Genomic DNA, 16,922 nt, shown 5'->3' with positions numbered 1-16,922 from the left:
TGTTTTTCTTTCGACAGCCAACACACTATGGTTATTGTGACCTCAGAACCATTCTCAAGTCAAATGCCACTTCTGAGCAATTTTTGAAACCAATCAAGAAAATTCACATTGCTCCAGTCCGAGAAACTTGTAGACAATATCCAACCAATGTAAGTAAGAAAACTACAAAGTCTTTGGAATTTTTGAAGAATGATACAACAAAATGACCAAATGAAAAAAATCTAAGTTTGAAATTTCAAGTTGATGAGTTATTTAGCTCAAAATGATAAACTGATGACCCCTTAAAATAATACTAAGCAAGGGATCCAAGATTTTATAAGTTAATGAACCCATGATTACCAATTAATGAGCCCAAGATGATACATTAATGAATCCAAAATTATTAATTATTGAAACCAAATTTATTAATTAATGAATTCAATATTACTAATTAGTGAATCCAAGATTATAAATTAATGTACCTAAAATTACTAATTAATGAACACAAAATAATAAGCTTAATGAACCCAAAATGTCTATTTAATGAAACCAAATTTATTAATTAATGAACTCAAAATTATAAATTATTGTGTCCAAGATTATTAATTTGTAAAAACTAACACTTCTTTTTTCCGAGCTGAGATTTGAAACTGATCTAAGGATTCTCACTTGTCTGATCCACCACTGGCCAAACAGGCGTGAAAGAAATTTCTTTCAAGCTCGGAAAAAAGAAGCGTTAGGTTTCACAAATGAATAAACCTGAAATTAGGAAATTATCAATTAAGGAACCCCAAATTACTAATTAATGAGTTTGCAATTGCTCATTTTATAGTTGCAAAGAGCTACCACTTATGTAGTTGTGCTAATTACAAACAGGTGTCTAACAGTAAATGGGGGCAGCTGTGTAGGACCTATTGACAGGTTGAGTGAGATGAAAAGAATTCATTTTTTTTTTTTAGAAAAACACAATACAACGTTGTACAGATTTTACACAGAACAGGCAAGGTTTTGTGTAGATACCCAGTTTAATATTACACACAGAACAGATACTTAATGCAGCTAATACTTAGAACTAGTTTGTATTTAACATTAAGGTGAACTAAAATGAGTGATTTTTCTAAAACCACTAAAGAAAGTGAACTGAGAAGAACAGATTGAAGAAACAATACAAACATCACTCGCCGTAAATAAGTTGTTTCTACTTTGTGATACTTATCTACAGCTAAGTGGACTGAGTCAGGTGTATAGGTCACAGACACAGGTTTATACTGGTGACAGCATACAAACTATTCAAGTCCCTCAACTATAATAGTTAACGCACACATGAAAGAGAAGTTTGTAGTGGGCTGAAGTGAGATGCCATATCAATTTGATATGATGTAGCCCACTACTAAGTGTTGTATGTAGATGTAACACTTGAAGGTTCTCATGTCGGAGAAACCAGTAAACTTCGAAGAATTAACACCAAGAAGGAAGAAATGTTATTTACATATATTTATTCGTCTGCCCGACAAGGTTGTTAAAGAGATAGTAGCAATTCTACTGATAACGATGAGAAGGATGGTTCACTGGTTAGTAGCTGATGTGTAGAAAAAGGTTGTCTGACAGTAGAGAGGGAAAGAGTAAGGTAGGCATGGTGCTGACTAGAAGGGAAGAAAGGATAAAGGCGGCATTGTCTTTCTTGGGAAAGGAAGTGCTGCTCTTGGTTAAGGCTGACGCAAAAGCAGGTGTTGCTCCTTGGTCTTGCTGACACCAAAGAGGAAGAGATAGGAAATTCTCTGTTATATAGACTATGGTCAGTAATGTAGGTCAAACCTTAAACAGGTCCTAGGGGGTCAAGTGTTTCCCCATCAATCATCTGGTGTGGAGAGGATTTCCTTGCTTGTTTTGACAAGTAACAAGTGGGTAGATTTGGTTTCAAATCTCAGGCAGGGCCAAGTGAGGTCCCTACAGGTTTGTTCATTTCCTACCAGGTGAGAATTGAAGATGTACACCTTGATGATTTTATCTTATTTAGTTTACCCAAGTACATGTAACATGATAATTAATTTTCAAGAAATCAACTTGGAGATATGGTTTCAAATCCCACTTGGCATTTACTTTTTATTCTTTTACTTAAGAACCAGAAACATGATAGTTAACTTCCTGAGGCATTAACCAGGAGTTCTGGTTTCAAGTTACACCTGGTACTCAATTTTTATTCTCTTTCAAATAACCCTTAAATTTGTGTCTACAATATAGTTTTCAGTCAACTCTGACTTAACCTCTTTGTAATAAAATACACAATTTTATTTCAGTTAATTTTGGAAATAATAAAGAATTTATTAAAATAACTTCATCTTTATGAAGATGATGTTTAGAACAAGAATTAACAGGAAATGTTGACGGAAGGTTTTAGTTAAGATCACTTTGAAATTAGGAGTTTGTACATTAGCATCCTGTTGATTGGAATCAAAAAGGCTAACCTTTTCGTTATCCTCTCAACCCCTTTCAAGCCCTATAAATTTCCTTTAATCTTCATATTAACCATATCTTTTCTGCTATTTTATGTTGGACAGACTGACAGCATCATCAATGAAGTGAAATCAACTGCTGAAGTGATGGATGGCAAAGTATATAACTTATACACGGTACAAACTGTTCAGCTGAGAATTAGCAAGATGGATAAGACTGAGTTTATCACTCAAGTGAAGTAAGATAACAATATTGTTGTGTTCTAATTAATTCAAATTATCAAGTTTATCAGATTATCATGATATTATAAAGTTTATCAGACTATAATATTATAAAGGCAGTGAGCTGGCAGAAACGTTAGCACTGGGAAAAATGCTTAGTGGTATTTCGTCTGTCTTTATATTCTAAGTACAAATTCTGCCAAGGTCAGCTTTGCCTTTCATGCTTTTAGGATTGATTAAATAAGTATCAGTTATGCACTGGAGTCGATGTAATTGACTTAACCCATTAAGTCCCAGAGTACTTAAATTTCTGAATATTACTTTTAAACTTTTACAGATGATTGAAAATAGATTAAAATTTTTAAAATAATTATTAAAACTCATTTACTTCAAGTAGAAATGGAGATACTCGGTGTCCTATAAATAGGACACTGAGACAATATGATATAGCTTATTTGATGTTCTCATTTTGTGTCCTATTTATAGGACAGTGGGACTTAATGGGTTAATCAATAAATTAAGTACCAATTGTGTACTTGGGTTGATCTAATCGATTGGCTCCCTCTCCCAAAATTTTGGGCCTTTCGCCTAGAGTAGAAAAGAATGATATTATAAACATCTTAAGGGTGTCTATTTACAATATTTATATCTAATCAAAAATAAGGTACAGTAAACAGATGCCAATATGTGACATCTACTGACAGTTAAGTTGAATGGATTGGAAAGGATTTTAGTGCCTTTTACAAAAACACAATACAACATTGGGTAAACGGATATCCAGTTTGGTATGAGTTTAGCATGACACACTCCAGACAGACAGAGCAGCTGAAACCAGCTCAAGGTAGCAATGGTTGATGAGAACCACAAGTAGAATCCTTTCATAGGTGAAGACATTCTGTCTTTGTTGTTCAATTCATGTAAAATGTACAGAGATAAGGGGCAGAATGCTTGTGACCCTGAGATACCAGCTGATGATACAGATGTGTTTCCAACATTATGATGGATTTCAAAGAACTTGCGAAACCCTGAGTAGATTCTCAATTTCTGTGTGAGGCAAGCATCTCTAATGCTTATTTCATCTCAAAATGCAGCTACAAATAAATATGATACAGAGTGGAAAATTGTATTTCTTCATAATATCACAGACATTTCTATATTTAATATATTAATTTTAATTAATTAGATTTATTAGTTAACTGGTAACATGAAGGGAATGTGGGAAAAAGTTAAAAACCACTCTTCTATAATGACAGGCAGTATTTGGTTCCAACCCTTGAACTTCTGGGTTCAGATCACTCTGGAGTTGACTTTGCTATTCATCCTTCCAAGAGGAATAAAATTAAATACCATTTTTTGTATTGGGTATATTCAGCCAACTGTATCCTCCCTTTACAAATGTGTATAGTTAACTGAAAATAAGTATCAAAGACAACTGATTTGTGATGGAATGTTGTCTCATTCAAGCAGGAATCTTTGTTTCTGAAACGCTTCAGAAATCAAGACAAGTTCAGGCCTAATGGGCTTGTAGGCTCAACAGACCTAATCATTCAGAGTTCAAATGCTACCCAAATTAATGATGTATTTCATGTACTGTGATTAATTAAGTCAATTATATTCTTCACTCCATTGTCATCTCTAACAAAATTCTGTTCTGGTTCCACAGTTACAAACAGTGGAGTATCTTAATGTTTTTACATAATTTTCTGGAATTCTTGATTTTTGCTTAATTTCAGTCAAACCATCTCTTATCAAGGAAATGAGACTACAGAACTACCCCCAGTCAAAGCTACCATTCCAATTAAATTGGTACCTACTGTTGATGACGATAAAATTGGAGGAGATAAATTTGTTCAAAAAGTAAGTAATGAACATAGAACTAATCACTTTTAATTAACACCAGTGATTTATTCAATGTTAGTGACTCAGTTCATACAATGAGTAACAATTCTTAATTTACATAACATTAATGATTCTTAATTAATACCACAATAAGTCACTCCACTTAATTCATATGATGTTTACCAAAACTTTATTTATACAACATTAATGAGTCTTAATTAACACAACAGTAATTGAATGTTAATGACATAATTCAATTCATGTAATGTTAATGGCCCTTAATCCATACAAAATTAATGCTAATGATTCTTAACACAACAATATTGACCTTTAATTAACAAAGAACAAAGATTTTCCAACCAACATCCGTGATCTACCTGGACGCATCATCATTGATGTTTCCTAGGATCATTAGCTGCTTCAGGGGTTTTAACATCAGACACCCTTATCCAGTTGACCCTGCCAGAGTTGATCAAATCCCAATTTGTGTGCAGTTAGCACCACCCCTAGTAGCACCACTCTTCATAGCACTGGGCCATTCAGGGATTGCACCTCCTTATCCAAAGCCATCTTGATGCAATACCTGTTGACTTCATAGTCAACCTGATGGCCTTCTCTCATGGCTCTTGTCATGCCAAGTATATTGTAAGCTCTGCAGAGGGACTGACCTGCAAACACTTGGCATTCTTTTTGAATGGAATTACATTTTCTTTGCCATTATTACTTTGGTGTACCTCCACGTGATCAGTATATTTCTGTCTCATTGACATGGTCTCCCCAGAGAATGGAGAGTTCTAGCAGAAATAAATGCCTGAATAGACAATATTAGGGAGCTTCAATTAACACATCAATGACCCTTGATAAAATGCAACAGTAATTATTCCTTAATTGATGCAACATTAATGACCTAAATTGATGCAATATTAATGACTCTCAAATAATAAATATTGTTCACAACCCTTAATTATTTGTGTGCTCACATGTGTGTGCGTGTGTGTGTGTGTGTGTGTGTCTGTGTGTGTGTGAGTGTGTGTGTGTGTGCATGCGTGCCCAAATATGTGTGTGCACATGCGTGTGTGTGTGTGTGCATGTGTGTGCCTGTATGTGTCTATTATGTATGTATGTGTATATATTTTATATATTTGTTTGTGTGGTTGTGTTTGTATGTGTATGTGTTCATGTCTATATGTATGCACTCAGACACACACACACACACACACATGCAAAATTATGCTGGCTGTTTCTAAACATGTTTCTTTCCAATATGTCTTCTTGTCAACCAGGTATTTGACCTTCTGTTGTCTTTCACCCAAAACCTGACAAGTGATCATGGAAAAAAATCACTCGATCTGTTACATCTTCTCAGAGTTGCTGATAAGATTTCCTTGATGAAACTTTATACTTTAGTCAAACTACAACCCAAGAACTGGTAAGAACGTCTTCACACTCAGTAAAATTAGCACTGGCTACAACTGACACCAACTGAAATTGATAACAGTTGTAATTGACCTTTGTTACTAACAACAGCAGTTATAATTGACACTGGTTACAATTGACACTGGTTAGAGACAACACCAAATGCAGTTGATATTAATTACAATTAATATTGGGTACAATTTACACTAGTTACAACTGATTTTGACTGTAATTGACAACAGTTATAATTGACATTGGTTACTATTGACAGTATTTACAATTGATGCTGGCTATAATTGACACTCATGCCAATTAACAGGGACTGAAATTGACAGTAGCTACAACTGACATTGGCTAAAAGTAACAATAGTTATGATTAGCACTGGTTACAATTGCTATTAGTTATAGCTGACACTGGTTATAATTGATACAGGTTACAAATGCAATTGATAATAGTTACAATTGATGGTGGTTACAATTGACACTGATTATAATTAATGCCAATTTAATTGGAATTGGTTACACTTGACATAATTACAACATGCTCTTGTTACAATTGACATTAATTAATAACCACTGGTTACAATTGGTGATAGTGTATACATACACACACACACACACACAAACATATATAGCAATAATAAATCTCTGAGTGAGATGTAAACAGTAGCAGCATGACATTGTGAAGTATATTTGCCACCTAAATGTGGCTGACCCATACGGGACGATGCTACTGTAGTTTATAGCCCCAGGAAGATATCTCCTCCAGCTGGCTAACAACACACTGTCTGTGTCGTTAGCCAACTGGAGATGTCTTCATGGAGCTCTAAACAACAGTAGCATCATCCCATATGGGTCAGCTGCTGCTACTGTTTACATCTCGCTCAGAGATTTATTATTGCTATGTGTGTGTGTGTGTGTGTGTGTGTGTGTGTGTATGTATTGTAACCAGTATAAATATCATACTGAATTTAGAAAAATTAGGAAACTTTCATGTACAGCTTAAAATGAAATAAAATTAAAAAAGGGTAAAGGTAAAATATGACAAATGTTAATTTTTCAAATTTTAACTTGAAATAATGTAAAAACTCAGTGTAATAGTTTAAATTTAATACTGTTTCAGTTGCATGTACTGAGTTTTTATACAGCCCAGCAAACTTCTACAATATCAGTGAATATTTTATTCAATGTTTCTTATATATAGAGGTATGAATCTCATTTAAGCCAGTGACAATTGGGTGCATGGCATCAAAAAGCCTCTAGAAAGGCAAAATGAATTTGTCATTCTTGTGAATCACTGCAATGGCAATGTTCCTCTTGCTGCAATATATATTGTATTTTTAACACAGCATGTCTATGAAGAAGTTTTATCTCAGATGATTCATCAGCATCATACCTTTAAATGATGTGTATACATTTAGTATGGTTCACGAATGGTGGTGAAATAATTTCATTTCATTTCTGTCTCCTGTTTGTTGTATTGTTATTTATATTCTGTTGCCTTGCACTATCAGATGTCCTCTTCCTGCCACCCCATCACTCACTCCTGATACCCTTCACTTATTTCCTACCTACCTCATACCTTGAAGATCCTCCCTGACATTTCATCACTTTCCAGCTTGCCCATTCCCAACTTTCTTCTAAAATGTGAGGCGCTTACCAACTTGCTTACCAACCACATGGTTCCGGGTTCAATCCCACTGCATGGCTCCTTGGGCAAGTGTCTTCTACTATAGCCTTGGGCCGACCAAAGCCTTGTGAGTGGATTTGGTGGACGGAAACTGAAAGACGCCCATCGTATATATATATATGTATATATATATATGTATGTAAATATGTGTGTGTTTGTGTTTGTGTGTCTGTGTTTGTCATCCCAACCATCACTTGACAACTGATGCTGGTGTGTTTACGTCCCCATAACTTGGCAGATCGGCAAAGAGACTCATAGAATAAGTATTAGGCTTACAAAGAATAAGTCCTGGGGTTGATGGCCACAGTCAATTGACTGAAACAAATAAAAGAAAATAAAAGAAGCCATATTGCTCCTCATCAGCAAGAAACCTGTTCTGCACCAGCCCCTTTTCTCTCATAGTTTACCCCTCTCTATGCACTATTTCTTAGCTTAAGTTCTCCACTTGGAGTTCATAGTCTTGCAAGCTGCATGGCAACCTCGCTTGGCATGAAAAATGCACTTAGTACATACTGTAAAGTGGTTGGCATTAGAAAGGGTGTCCAGCTGTAAAAACCACCATGTCAAAGCAGACACTGGAGTGTGATGCAGCCATTGGCCTTGTTGGATCCTGTCAAACTACCCAACCAATGCCAACATGCAACATGGACATTAAATAATGTTCATGATGATAATGATGATGATGATGTTGATAATGATAATGATGACGACGGCAATGGTGATGATGATGACAACGACAACAACGAGGGTGATGATGATGATGATGATGATGATGATGATGATGATGATGATGATGACGACGGTGATGGTGATGACGATGGTGATGATGGTGATGGTGATGATGGTGATAAGGAGGAGGATGATGATAATGATGATGATGACAATGATGGTGATGACGATGATGGGGATGTTGATGATGGTGATGATGATGACGGTGATGGTGATGGTGATGATGATGATGATGATGATGACGATGACGATGATGTTAATTTTTGTCTTTTTTCTTCTTCAGGACCACTTTGTATTCTTTCCTGTCTATCGCTGAATCTTGTGAAGCTAATGAGATTCTCTTCTTGGCTATGGAAGAAAAGGCCATTTCCCTTGTTGTCCTGCCAGAAGTTCTTGAGAAACAATACCGAAATACCAAACGTTGCTCTGACCTGGTTTCTAGACTGAAGGTGAGATAATTAAGATAAGGATCTTAATCAATGATATAATCTATTATCTGGATTTTTAGTATGTTTATGATGTGGAAATGAGGAGTATGAAGATGATGATGACGACGTTGATGATGATAATGAAGAGGAAGGGAGGATGAGGATGCAACACTGATAATAATAGTGTGGGTAACGGTAATGATGACAGTGCTGATGATGTTAATGGTGATGATGACGATGATGACGACGACAATGATGATGATGATGAGGAGGAGGAGGAGGATAATGATGGTGGTGGTGATGGTGATGATGATGATGACGACGATGACGACGACGATGATGGTGGAGATGATGTCAGTGTTGATGTCAGTGATGATGATGGTATCACCAACTACATAGTCATGATTAGCACAAGTGAAACTGGTCAACTATGTAAATATTTTATTTCATAAAAATACAGGGTGTCCTGAAATTAAGTCAACCAAAGTTTCAGGCTTTAAAAACTATCAATAAATGAGATAAGATACGAAAATTATACATCATTATAAAAACTTAGTGCATCTTCTTTTTGTTTTAGACTAAATAAATTCAGATTTATGAATTAGATAATGGCTATAGACCAAAATACAATCATAATCCTCCACAAAGGCAGTGAAAGTAATACAGCTATCTCAAAAAAGCTTAAAATTAACTGAACAATTGTCTGGAAAATTGCCAAGAAATTTCAAGAGACTGGTTCCACCACTGATGGACTTAGACGTGAAAGGAAAAGAAGTGTACGGACCTCTCAGCTTATCAAAAGTTCCAGAGGAAAGATATGGTGAAATCCTCATTGTTCCATCAGAAAAGTGGGTACCACAGCAAAAATGAGCTGAACATTGATGTATTGAGTGCTGAAGGAGGATCTCAGGACACATCCCTACAAGACAATCCACTGTCATGAGTTCATGCAAGTTTATAAGGTCATGAAACTGGAAAGAAGTCATCTTATCCAGTGTCAGATTGCTGCCCAGCCTGGTGTTCACTGATGGAAAAGAATTTGACATCAAACAGACAGAAAACCACCAGAATAACTGACTTTGGAGTGTATCTGGCTTCATTGAGGGTAGACTCATAAATCAACATTGAAATCCACTGTCAGTTATTTTGAGTGGCTGTGACAGCTACTGGAAGGTCTCCTCTCATTTTTTGTGCCCTCGGGTCTTAAAATTAATGCTCAGCAATATATTAGTGACATTTTGGATGCTGAAATGCTTTTATGGGTGAATGAGCACTCTCAAGACCCACCTTGGAGCCTCCAGCAAGACTCAGTACCATCCCACAGCTCCAAGGAGACAACACTGGATTCAGAAAAACATTCCAACGTTCATAGGCAAGGATATATGGACCCCAAGAAACCCCAATCTCAACCTTTTGGATTTTTCTATTTGGTCCATTTTGGAGATGAGGGTCTTAAGCATTCCTCATGCTTTGCTCAATGCTCTGAAGGTAAAACTGTGCCAGGAATGGACTTTGATTCTGCAAGATTTTGCATGCCACATGTCAAACATTTGCGCATAGATTTAAAGCTGTGATTCGAAACAGGGGTGGTGGTCATCTCAAATAAATGTGTTAGTGTCATAATTATGTTTCCTTTACCATTGCGTTGCAATGCTTGGACCTGAAATTTAACATTTTGCTTTGGCAAAACTGAAAAAAGTAAGTTGCCTTAATTTTGGGACACCCCGTATATGTATATTTTATCCAACATAAAATTACTGTGCATTTTCCTTGTTTGTATATTTTTCACTACAATTCACCATGTGGAATTTTTTTATGGCACCCTCTCGTTATATATATTCTGAAATATTTAATGTATATCTAGTACATGAGCATATGTATATTTTTTTTCTTCTCATATTTCAGAAAATCATTGACAGCAAAATCTGGGATGAAGAAATGACCGACAAAGCTTATATGGTTCTGAGTTCTCTTACCACTAGATACCCTGAGTACATTCCTGAAGTCTGGCCAGTAAGTGATGCAAATGTTCTTGGTCCTTTTATTCCATGTCTTTATGTGAATGCATGTGTGTGTGTAATGTGTGAGCATAATGTAAGTGATAAGCTTAAATAATGTGCATACTTGGGTGTAATGTGTGTGTTATGAGTCTATAATTTGCAATTCCAATATATATCAGTGCTTTCGGGCGATTACAGTCCCTGTCAGTTCATATGTATTCAATTATGTGCTTTAACTACAGTATTAGAGTTTTTAGCTCTTTTCTAGCAATATAGGTGTTCCAACACCCTAGTCATATTTAGTGAGAATTATAGTTTTCCTTTTTGGTAAAACATTGCACATGGCTGCCTATAATGTATATATATATATATATTATATATATATATATATATATATATATATATATATATATCCACAAATACCACCAATACATTCTCAAGTTTTCATTCACACCACAAAACCCTTTCAAATGAGCAACATTGATTCCTCGGTTCCATTTTTTGAAATGACTAAGCATGAACTGCTATTGGAACTTACATACCATGTACAGGAAATTTTTTTACCACTTCTATACACCATTTTCCTCAAATAATAGAACTGCATCTACAATATCCTTCTATATCTTATTTCTATTTTCATTCTCTTATTTCCCTTTATATTCCCTATCTCCTCCTTTTCCACAATAATTCAAACTCAAATATTTTCTCACACCATCTCTGATGAAGGGATATCCATTATATCTCAGAAACAGCTGTAAGACTATTTCATTATAAATGTCCTGAAAACTCCTCACAACCTTGGATTTGTTATCTCATTCAGTCTTATATATATATATTATGATGAAAGTAAACAAACAAAGTTTGATTTAGAAGCATTGAGACATACTGAAAGATAAGGAAACAATTTTATTCTCAAATGTAGGATAATGCTAATAAATGTCTTGCAAACAACTTACACATGCAAGTGCTACCAGTTAAAAGCTCCGTATATCGGAAGCTAGCAAGTGTATGGGGTCATCAGGAGAGAATGCGCGCTATTTTGGGGCCTACCTCTCGACGGCATCAATGCACACCGGCCCCCCTCACTGATATGTGGCCCTGCTTGCTAGATCAGCTGGTTATGAAGAACTCAATATACTTCTAGCCATCGCTCATCGTCTCTTTTTATAGCATGAACAGGATAAACTATCCATATTTTGCAGAAAAATCTGTCGGTAGCCATGCTATATTATTAGCATTATCCTGCATGTGAGAATAAAATTATTTCCTTATATATATATATATATATTTGCCATGTTGGACCGCTGAACTCTATAAGTTTTTTTCATTCTCTCTCTGTTTATTTTCTCTTATTCCTGTCTGCTGAAAAGCATAGGTTCAAAATGTAAATGACTTTTTTATTTTTCCCAAATGTCAAACTAATACACTTGCTTGTTGTTCATACACCTGTCTTCATCTTTTGTTTTTCTATAAATTTCAACTATACACACACACACACAACACCCCCACATATATATATATACATATACATAAATATATATACATCATATATGTGTATGTGTGTATGTATGTATGTCTATGTGTGTGCATGTGTGTGTGATGTCACTATGTAATGTTTCTCTGACACATCAACTTGCTCAAAAATTCCTTCTTACCCTTCATCTCTTCTTTTAGATTATTGAAGAATTGATGTCAACCAAACCTGATTTGGCTCTGAAGATGGCTGGAAATCTTGGACATGTCATGAGACTGTTCCCACAGGTTCAAACCCGTGAACTGAAGATTTTGACCCTGGAGACACTGAGACATTCAAATGAATCTGATGTTCCAAAAGTAAATGTTATCTTCAAAATTTTTTTTGTTTCATTTTTTGAGAAATTTATTTTCCACATTTCATCTTTTTCTTCTATTTAGTCATGTTTTCATTTTATTTTATTTTATTTTATTTATATAAAAGTCACATTATCTCTGTGGTTAGGGCATGACTGGAAACATACTGAATAGTATTAATGGGTTTAGTAGTTAGTACTGACAATTTTAGTAGTTTGTAAAGACTGTGCAATGTGAGGTAACAAGAATTAGTGTTTAGTACATCACACAGCCCTTACAATAAATATAAAAAAGAATAATACATATATGTAGCAGAGGGAAAAGAGAGACACAACTGAGTAGTATGTTTAAGAGAAGATTAATCAACATGTTAAGATGTGTGTCTGTGTGTGTGTCATGTATACAGAATAATAAACAGGCTGTCATGAGAACAAAGCGTATGTGTGTATAGGTATGGATGTATGCGTGTGTGTTAAGTACATATAGGAATAGCAATGAAGGAGACAGTGAAAGAGTCTATAATGAGAAGTTAAACGAATGTTCAGACACAAGAATGAGAAATACCAGTTTGTAGTCAATTGTACACAGTAATTGAAATACTGTATCAAGAAGTTGTGGCCATAATGCTGAGCCATTTGCGGTACATGTCATATGTAAAGTTGTGGCTGTGATACTGTTGCCTGGGTCACTTGGTATAGGAATTCTCGCAGGTTATATATTCGCTGTTGATCCATGGTGAAGTAATTCATGAACAATAGGTGAGTTGCCTGTTGAGATGATATTGACATTAGGATGATGGTAGCAATGGAGATGGAGGTCACTGAAAGCTGCTGGATGAAGTTGGTAAGTCTCAACGCAGCAGCTGTGGTGTTGTCGCTGGAATTGGCTATGTCTTGTGTGGTCAGTGGCTAGACTTTAAAAGCTCTGGAGAAAACAAAGACCTTGAGACAAGGAGAAGCTGGGTTTTTATAAGGGGCTGTAGGCTCAAAACTGGGTTGAGAACAGGCTGTCTCATGTGATTTTATTTAGAGGCTCTGATTGGTTATATGCTACAGGTTGGTGCGACAGAGTAAGAGACAAATTGTGCCAATACTAACCAATCAGTGTAGTTGACACAACAGGGTCCAAATAGCAGCCAAAGGCTAGCTGTTACCTGCTACGTTCGAATGCATGTATATATAATAAAGGGGAGAGAGGCATTTCACTGAAGTGTACGCTGCAAGTTAATATAGGTGGTTATAATTATAGTCATTGGTAACTAGTTGTTAAAATTACTAAACCTATTCTAATAATGGTCTTATAGCATAGAAAAATAATGAATTTCTTATTATTTTCATTTATCAATTTTTTTGTTTCAATATTGGTCATGTCATTACATGACACCATATAAAAAAGGAGAGGCTTTTGATCTTAATTAAACTAATCATAACTTGCACATCTTTAATTGTTGCTCTGTATGTTCCGTTTGTTTTCTTCAGGCTTTGATTGAGAGCTTCAAGATGTATGCAAATTGTACCGAACATGAAGAAATCCGTATGTTGGCTCTGAAAACGTACCTCTACCTGTCCCCACTCAATGAATCATGGGCTGATATTAAAGTTGTCCAAAAGAAAAACTGTTCTTGGAACATTCGTTCCTACATTGAGGACATCTTAACAATTACAGCTAACAGAAACTTCCCAACTGAGAAACCAATGTAAGTTTTAACACCCCCTCCCCCACATAAATTAAAAAAAAAATCCTCCATTGCAGCTCAGTTTAAGTTTATATCCTGCTATCCATTAGTGATGCGCTGTGCTGTGGTCATTGAAGCCGACTGTACACTCACCTCTCTTTTTGCTTTCACAAAATGTCTGTCTTTGTGCCAATATAATATCACCTCATCGTTATTACAGCTATTAAGAATTAATGACAATTAGGCACGTGGTATCTTGTTATGCAACCAGAACATACAACAAAGTATTTCTTTCCTTCTTTTACTTGTTTCAGTCATGTGACTGTGGCCATGCTGTAGCTCCACCTTTAGTTAAACAAATCAACCCCAGGACTTATTCTTTGTAAGTCTAGCACTAATTCTATCAGTCTCCTTTGCTGAACCACTAAGTTACAGGGACATAAACACACCACCATCAGTTGTCAAGTGATGGTGGGATACAAACACAGGCACACAGATACATACATACATACATACATACATACATTTGGATTAGCTTTATATGTATTTATATATATATATATATATATATATGCCGGACCCTCTTGGCCGATGCTGGACACCTCTGGCACCTGTGCAGGTGGCACGTAAAAAGCACCCACTACACTCGCGGAGTGGTTGGCGTTAGGAAGGGCATCCAGCTGTAGAAACTCTGCCAGATCAGACTAGAGCCTGGTGCAGCCCCTGGCTTCCCAGACTCTGGTCGAACCGTCCAACCCGTGCTAGCACGGAAAACGGACGTTAAACGATGATGATGATGATGATGATGATGATGGGCTTTTTTCAGTTTCCGTCTACCAGATCCACTCACAAGGCTATAGTAGAAGACACTTGCCCAAGGTGCCACACAGTGGAACTGAACCCAGAACAATGTGGTTGGGAAACAAGCTTCTTCGTACACAGCCACGCTTGTACCTACCATTCTTGTATATTAAACATTGTTATAAATCTGTGTTCTCTTGTTTTAGCAGTGAGCTTTGCATCATGATATCAAGGTTACCTCTACATTGCACCAAAATCAGTGCTGTCTAATATTTCTGTAGAGATAACCGTAACAAGCTATTAATAGTGTAATCTTTTACATAGTAGTAGTAGTAGTAGTAGTAGTAGTAGTAGTAGTAGCAGCAGCAGCAGCAGTAGTTTTTGTATCTGGTCTTTATGTCTTTATGTTCAAATCACAGTAAGGTCAGCTCTGCTTTTTTGTCTCTCATTATCAGTCAAATACTAGGGCTGAATTAATCTAGTAACCCCACCTCACTTTGCCTGTATTGCTGACCTTATACCTATGTTGGAAACAATTACTATAATTACAATTATTGTCATTAAACTAAAAACATCAACTTTTTATTTTAAAACCATATTTTATATGTGTATTTCAGGGCCAAAAAAGCTTGTGATCTGAAAAATATGCTTACCTTATTAACTCCAGAAAGAAGCTTATTGAACATCAACGTTTCCAGAGCTTACAGTTTACCATTTTACTGTGGTATGTATTAATAATTAGAATCTCTTCTCTTACCTGTAATCTCAAAGTTTACCATTCAGTGGTTCTTTGATGCTTTAATTTTTTTTATAATAACCCACTTGAGATCATCCCTTGATAAAAACAGGATGTCAGAAACATTTAAACAACGTCCCAGGAGAACCATGTCTTACAGAACTCCAAAAGATTGTGCTGACAAGTACTGCTTGCATCCTTAGAAAAACCCTATCAATTGAAATGTCTGTGTTGTATCATACGGAGGTATTCCTTGCCACTTCCCCTTGCCAAACTTTAATTTCCGTCTACCAGATCCATTCACAAGGCTATAGTAGAAGACACTTGCCCAAGGTGCCACACCTTGGGCAAGTATTATATGAAATACTTCCATATAATACAATACAGACATTTAAATTGATAGGGTTTTTCTAAAGATATGGACAGTACTTGTCAGCACAATCTTTTGGATTTCTGAAAAACATGGTTCTGCTGGGATGTTGTCTGGATGTTTCTGATGCCCTGTTTTTATTATATCTAGGGTACCTGCAATAACAATTTTTGCCTTAAGATGCCACATCTTATGTATTTCAATTTCTATGTTCTTGTTTTTACTTTGTCAAATTCCTTTACAGATATATTTTTATCAGGTGGAATACTTACATCTATTAGTTTACAAATATTTTCTTCCCTGTCTTTAATAATAATCTTTGACAACAGAATGTAATTTTTTGCTGCTTTTATGTTCACACACAAGCCACAGCATCCAGTCCTCTGTACTAGACAAGTTCCTGTCCATTGCTACTATGGTCTTATAGCACAGTTCTAATTTCATCGTTCCTCTTCCTCCACTACTTCTAAGTAGGTACAGATGGTCAACATCTGCCTTTGGGTGGTGCATGTTCTTAGATGTCAATAATTTCTTATCTTCCTGTCAAGGCATTGAAGCTCTGTAGGATTCCAATTAATGATGTTAAAACTATATTGGTCTACTGGAAATGCCAGGGTGTTAATGGCTTCGATATGATTTCTCAAGATGAGTTCAGTCCTCAGTACAAGTCTTATTTTCCTATAGTATTACGTTCTTATTTTTTCCTTCATAGTAGCATGTTGTATACCATCTTCTTCATTCATTGTCAAATATT

At 35.8% G+C, this 16,922-nt stretch overlaps 1 protein-coding gene across 1 annotated transcript in view; it reads left to right on the top strand.

The window, feature by feature from the left end:
* Nucleotides 1–16,922, top strand: part of LOC115215605 — a 52,678-nt gene that overhangs the window by 14,266 nt on the left and 21,490 nt on the right. Inside the window, exons 5-13 of the mRNA XM_029784828.2 lie at nt 18–149; nt 2,538–2,671; nt 4,388–4,511; nt 5,777–5,922; nt 8,612–8,777; nt 10,662–10,769; nt 12,431–12,589; nt 14,065–14,282; nt 15,680–15,786. Of these exons, the coding sequence (XP_029640688.1) occupies nt 18–149; nt 2,538–2,671; nt 4,388–4,511; nt 5,777–5,922; nt 8,612–8,777; nt 10,662–10,769; nt 12,431–12,589; nt 14,065–14,282; nt 15,680–15,786 (1,294 nt within the window). The remainder of the gene's footprint in view (nt 1–17; nt 150–2,537; nt 2,672–4,387; nt 4,512–5,776; nt 5,923–8,611; nt 8,778–10,661; nt 10,770–12,430; nt 12,590–14,064; nt 14,283–15,679; nt 15,787–16,922) is intronic.

Source organism: Octopus sinensis, linkage group LG9, assembly GCF_006345805.1.
Source record: "Octopus sinensis linkage group LG9, ASM634580v1, whole genome shotgun sequence".
NCBI classification, from domain to species: Eukaryota; Metazoa; Mollusca; class Cephalopoda; order Octopoda; family Octopodidae; genus Octopus; species Octopus sinensis.
This window is presented reverse-complemented; position numbering and strand designations above follow the sequence as displayed.